Source organism: Montipora capricornis, chromosome 8 (assembly GCF_036669925.1).
Source record: "Montipora capricornis isolate CH-2021 chromosome 8, ASM3666992v2, whole genome shotgun sequence".
In the NCBI taxonomy this organism is placed as follows: Eukaryota; Metazoa; Cnidaria; class Anthozoa; order Scleractinia; family Acroporidae; genus Montipora; species Montipora capricornis.
The window spans coordinates 25,246,904-25,251,903 of record NC_090890.1 but is presented as its reverse complement, the minus strand read 5'-3'; the positions used below and the strand labels follow the sequence as shown (position 1 = coordinate 25,251,903).

Genomic DNA, 5,000 nt, shown 5'->3' with positions numbered 1-5,000 from the left:
ATCATCACGACGGGACATGAACGATGTTGTTGTTTTCATCGATTTCCCAGATACTTCCGGCTCTGTGTGGCGCGATACATCAAAACCATGAACAGGTGGATTCTAAACAAATGAAAACAATAAACAAAGCTTGATATAATTGAACGCTGACTATAACAAAGTTTTAAAACCCAAGATCCATTTGCAACTAAGTTGAAAATGAAATTCATGGTACTCCGCACAGATGTCACAAAGTGTCCCCTTCAGAATTTTATTCATTACTGTTTGGTCAAGGATTTGGTTGGGGCAAGAGCGGATGAGGTAAGAAACGGATCCCCATTTCCCGCCCTGTCATAGTGTAATCTATTTTTAAAGTTTCGCAAAGCCATTTTAAGTTCTCGTTCCTATTGCCACGCATATTTATAATTTCATTACGTCATAAAAACTGGCCAATCAGGTGCCTCTCTAAATATAGCTGGGTGGCTAAAATTAGATTTTCAAAAACTATCATTGGAAGAGGCCCATGTAAGGGGCATCCGTTCTCTTACCTCATCCTCTCTTGGTTTGGGTTAGAAATACACATGCGTAGATCTCAATAAGCTGATGTGATGGACCGGACAGGCCACTCACCCACCCCTTGACTCCACTGGGATTAATAATAGAAAGCCACAACATAATTTTCCCTCCGAAAGTGGCAAACGTCACGACTTGTTCGGCATTAAACCGATTTTCGGGTTGAGATTTTCACAAATTTAAAATCTCGGCCGCTATGATTTTAAAGACAACTCTGTTACATGTCCCAATGTTTTTTTCTTGAAACTCCTGAAGGAGTCAATTTTATGCAGATATGTCCTGAAAATCACGTAATTAGATGCTTGCCAATTTGATAAGCATCACGAAAATGTCCTCTTGCTACACAATCTCGCCCACAAAGCTCTTCTCTTGACTGCTGCAGAGAAGAGCTCTGGGGAACCCTGAAACAAAGTGTCTTCTCATTGGTTTTCGCGAACAACAATCAAAAGAGTCTCTAATAGGTGCATTCATGTTAGCACGAGGAGTGAGCAGGCGCCGTAAGGTACAAACAGGAATGTTTGGCTATGAGAATCCCACAACACAAGTTCTCCGACATAGAGTTTCCCAGAGCCTTGGGTTGATCTGGGGATCCGGGGACAAGAAATGATTGCTACCCAACTTAAACATCACTCGTGCCCAGTAATACTCTGCTCATCAAGGAAAGACTAACTTACACTAACTTAGATGTAACGTTAACCCCAACACTTAGCTTATTGTTTTAAACAGGTAGCAAAATACTTGGATTTGACGGGACACTTCAGATCAAATTTCAAAATTGGGCGTGCATTTAATTACGGGCATTTCCGGTCATAAGTGACTTTATGAAAGATATAGTGGATGATATTACATGGCCGCGCGGAGATACGAAATTACTCCTTACCAACGCTGTGCAACAGCTGCTTTAGAAACTCAGTTCCGGTTACTTAAACAGATCTTAGCCCGTTCTTAGTGAACTCTTTCACGAATGAACTCACTTTCCTATCCCCCCTCCTCCGCTCAACAATCCTTACCCTTGTCCTGTTAGTCTCCAACATCTGTATAGTGTCCGGCACTACTTTTGCCTTTGGCGCGCCCTTTTTCCAGCGCCAACACACGAGCAGAATAATCACGATAATAAGCAATATTGGACCGATAACCGCTGGAATAATCCACCACATGATGGGGGTTGCAGCCACGGTGGAAACAACTTGGGTGCCTATAGTTGACATAGTTGGAGCAACCGCTACTTTTGGTGCAGTGAGAACCTGGATAATGAAGGGGAAAAAAAGCAATTGATTTAACAAAAGAAGCATAATTTGCATTAAGGACGGTGCCTACTATTGTTATTGCGCGTACGTTCTGCGCATCTCAAGATACTCGCGTTTCCTATAGGTGATGCTCACTAATACAGGGATATTTTTGCGCGGTTTAAAACTATCCGGAGAAAGTAGATCTTAGTAAGTAGTCTTAGTATCCAAAAAGAAAATTGGGGGCAACCATGCATTTTTCAAAGATAATTAAGCTTCAATTTAAGAAAGAATGCCATAAATGGCTTGTATTTTAAAGCTTTTTACAAATACTGTTCAAGGATTATCTTTGAAAAATGCGTGGTTACCCCAAATTTTCTTCTTTGCTTTCAATAACACTTGTTAAGATCCACATTTCCCGCATAATCATAAACCGGGGAAAAAATAGTTTTGAACTAGTAGGCACCGTCCTTGATTTAACAAAGGAAGCACAATTTGCATTAAGCTGTTTTCAGCCCGTACTACATGTTCCTTAAAAGTAGAATAAGTGACATGCTAATTTGGTGAGGAAGAAAACAGGAAGACCTAGAAAAACTATCGGATCAAGATCGAGAACCAGCACAAACTCAGCTTCCCTGAGGTAACAACCAGGACATGAATCCTACCCTCACTGGTAGGAGGTAAGTGCTTTACCCTCCATCCCCTCCCTGCTTCAGTAAGTCTGTAGAACAAGATATTTCCATCCAGATGTCAGAGCCCTGAAGCAAGGACGACGGCGGCGCCTGTGAGATTTACGTGAAAATTTCAGGTGTCAATAAGAGACAGTAGACCTTATTCACGATAGCTGCCATGTTGCATTTGCCTTTATCATGCAAATTAGCTACACACTTCTGAGGGGGCAAACAACACAAGTTCGAGAGGTTATAACGAACATCTTAGCCACACAGATGATTTGTCATTGAATGCTTATCACCTAAGTAGTAAAATAGAATGATTACACAAGTTACTTCGATGTTTTTTTAGTGAAAAATGAGCAGATAACGAAGTAGAAAGTCAAAATGTCAGAGGCAATCAAAAGATATAAAATTATTATAAAAGGTACTTAATTCTAAATACTAAAATGGACTTTTTGCAATGTTCTTTCAATATTTCGACTAGCCGATTTTCCGCAATTTGCCTTTTTTCCAATGTTTGCCCCCCAGCATAACACATGGCTAGTTTGCAAGACAATTTGAAAACCAACATGGCGGCTATCGTGAATAAGGGCTATTGCTTGAAATTGTCCAGGTAAGTGGGAGGATTACTTTGCTATTTCCTTTCTAACCCGCAACTGGAGGCAGTGTGGCCCAGTGGTTAGGGCGCTTGCCTTGAGATCCGGAGATCCCGGGGTTCAAGACCCGCTCTGACCACTCAATGAATTTGTTCCTGGTAGTCCCTGGTTCAACTTCCCAGCTGCACTTGTAAATAGCCAACTGGTTTGCCTCCGGCCAGTTGGGATTCTTAACAGTTGTTGTTGTTGTGTTCTGTTGTTTCGTTGATTGTTTCATTGGCCCTGAAAAGCCCCTATGGGGAGCGGTCAATTAAGCATGTATTGTATTGTATAGCTCAAATACATGTAATTATTTCATTCATCGAGTCCTTTCAGGGGAACACATGAGCCCAAAAATTTGACGTGTTCACAACTCAGTGGCTTTATAGCTCATTGCACCGGCATCACAGAGGTCATTGGTTCGAATCCTGTTGAAGCCAAGTGTCTGTAAGAGACAATTGCTTAAATTGTTCAGATAAGTACGATGATCACTTCACTCTTTCGTATAACCTCGTGTTGTTGTCGTCACTTCGCGATTGTTCCAAGTCGTTCGGCCATAGTTAATCTAGGGACTGGTTATGAAACCCTGGGAATTTCAAAAGCAGGAACAATACAGTCGCAATCAGATGTTGAACCGACCGTGACCCTGCACAATCTTTTGTTTTTGGTTCGCAAGTTAATTTCGAAGAAATTAGTCGAAGCTATTGATTGGTTATCCTGCCGAAAAAAGAGTGGTTTTGTCGGGTTTTGTGCAGGGTGAAGGCCAAAAAAGCGAACAAAAACATGAAACAAAGAAACTTGTCGAGTTTCATAACCACCCTACATCTATTAACTATGGTTCGGCATAGAGATAGCCTACAGTGCAGGCGTATTTTGGGCGCGCGAGTGCAATTTTCGTATTAGGCCACCATCTTTCTTAGATTTGGTAACTGTGGAAGATTGGGGCGAGGAAATATTTGCTGAGGGAGTAGGCGCCCCACCCCCAACTGCACCAACCCTCTCCCGGTCAAGCATCTAATCACAATCTAAGATGGCGGCATCGAAAACCTGATTTATCTAGCATTCCGCGCCAAAATAAGGCCTGCACTGCAGGCTAGCATAGAGAGTGTGTACAAACTTTCCAGGAATAAAGTACGAACGAAAGATGCATATGTTAGGAGAGAAAATTGAGAATCTATCATCGGCTGCAGACGTCCTTCACATAAACTCGAATTTGGTCATTTCACGTCGTTGTCAGGACGAAAATGGCAAAAACGATAAGCCAAAATGTCAAACGCACGCGTAGGGTGTGCAGAACTCCTGTTTTTGCTTACCAAACCTAATGTTTGTGGCGTTCATGTAGACTTAGCCGTCGTTCTTGCTGAGGCTCCCTATTAACCCCGCCTCAACTGTCTTAATCTGTGGTCACTGATAATTGTGTATTATCTGCTGTTTTCTTTTCCGAAGTTTACAGGGTTCGTGCGGGAGTATTCAAGGAGTTTTCAAGAACCAGAAATTGAGTTTTCAAGGAGTGTTTGTAAGGAGATTTCCATGCCATACATAGTGTTTCAGTGTTTTCTTTGCTGAAAAAGCCTACATTGATATTCTTTCCCACATCCTGACAGTTAAGTGCACGCACGGGCATTTTAATTTTTGCATTAACCTTTCCCCAATAGTCAATTTGCTCAATTTTTGAGATGTCTTGTCTTTAACTAATTGTGATCCTTATTTTCTCTTGGCATGATGCAATCTCTACAGATTTCACCTTAGCTTAAATTTAAGGAGTTTTCAAGCAGTTTCCCACAAAACCTTTTTTTTCAAGGGCTTTTCAAGCACCCTTGAAGTCCACAATTAAATTCCAGGGCTCTTCAAGCTCTTCAAGGAGTAGCACGAACCCTGCTTTACATCCGGCGAAATCACTTAGAAAAGAATGA

The 5,000-nt window shown here is 41.6% G+C and overlaps 1 protein-coding gene across 3 annotated transcripts in view; it reads right to left on the bottom strand.

Annotated features, from left to right (window-relative positions):
* The window catches only part of LOC138059391 (streptococcal hemagglutinin-like), a 39,583-nt gene that overhangs the window by 9,586 nt on the left and 24,997 nt on the right, over positions 1-5,000 (bottom strand). For all 3 annotated transcript variants that reach the window (XM_068904982.1, XM_068904984.1, XM_068904983.1), the window contains 2 exons: positions 1,563-1,796; positions 1-102 (listed from right to left, as the gene is read on the bottom strand). The exon at positions 1-102 is cut by the window's left edge and continues 107 nt beyond it. In XM_068904982.1, coding sequence (XP_068761083.1) covers positions 1-102; positions 1,563-1,796 — 336 coding nt within the window. The remainder of the gene's footprint in view (positions 103-1,562; positions 1,797-5,000) is intronic.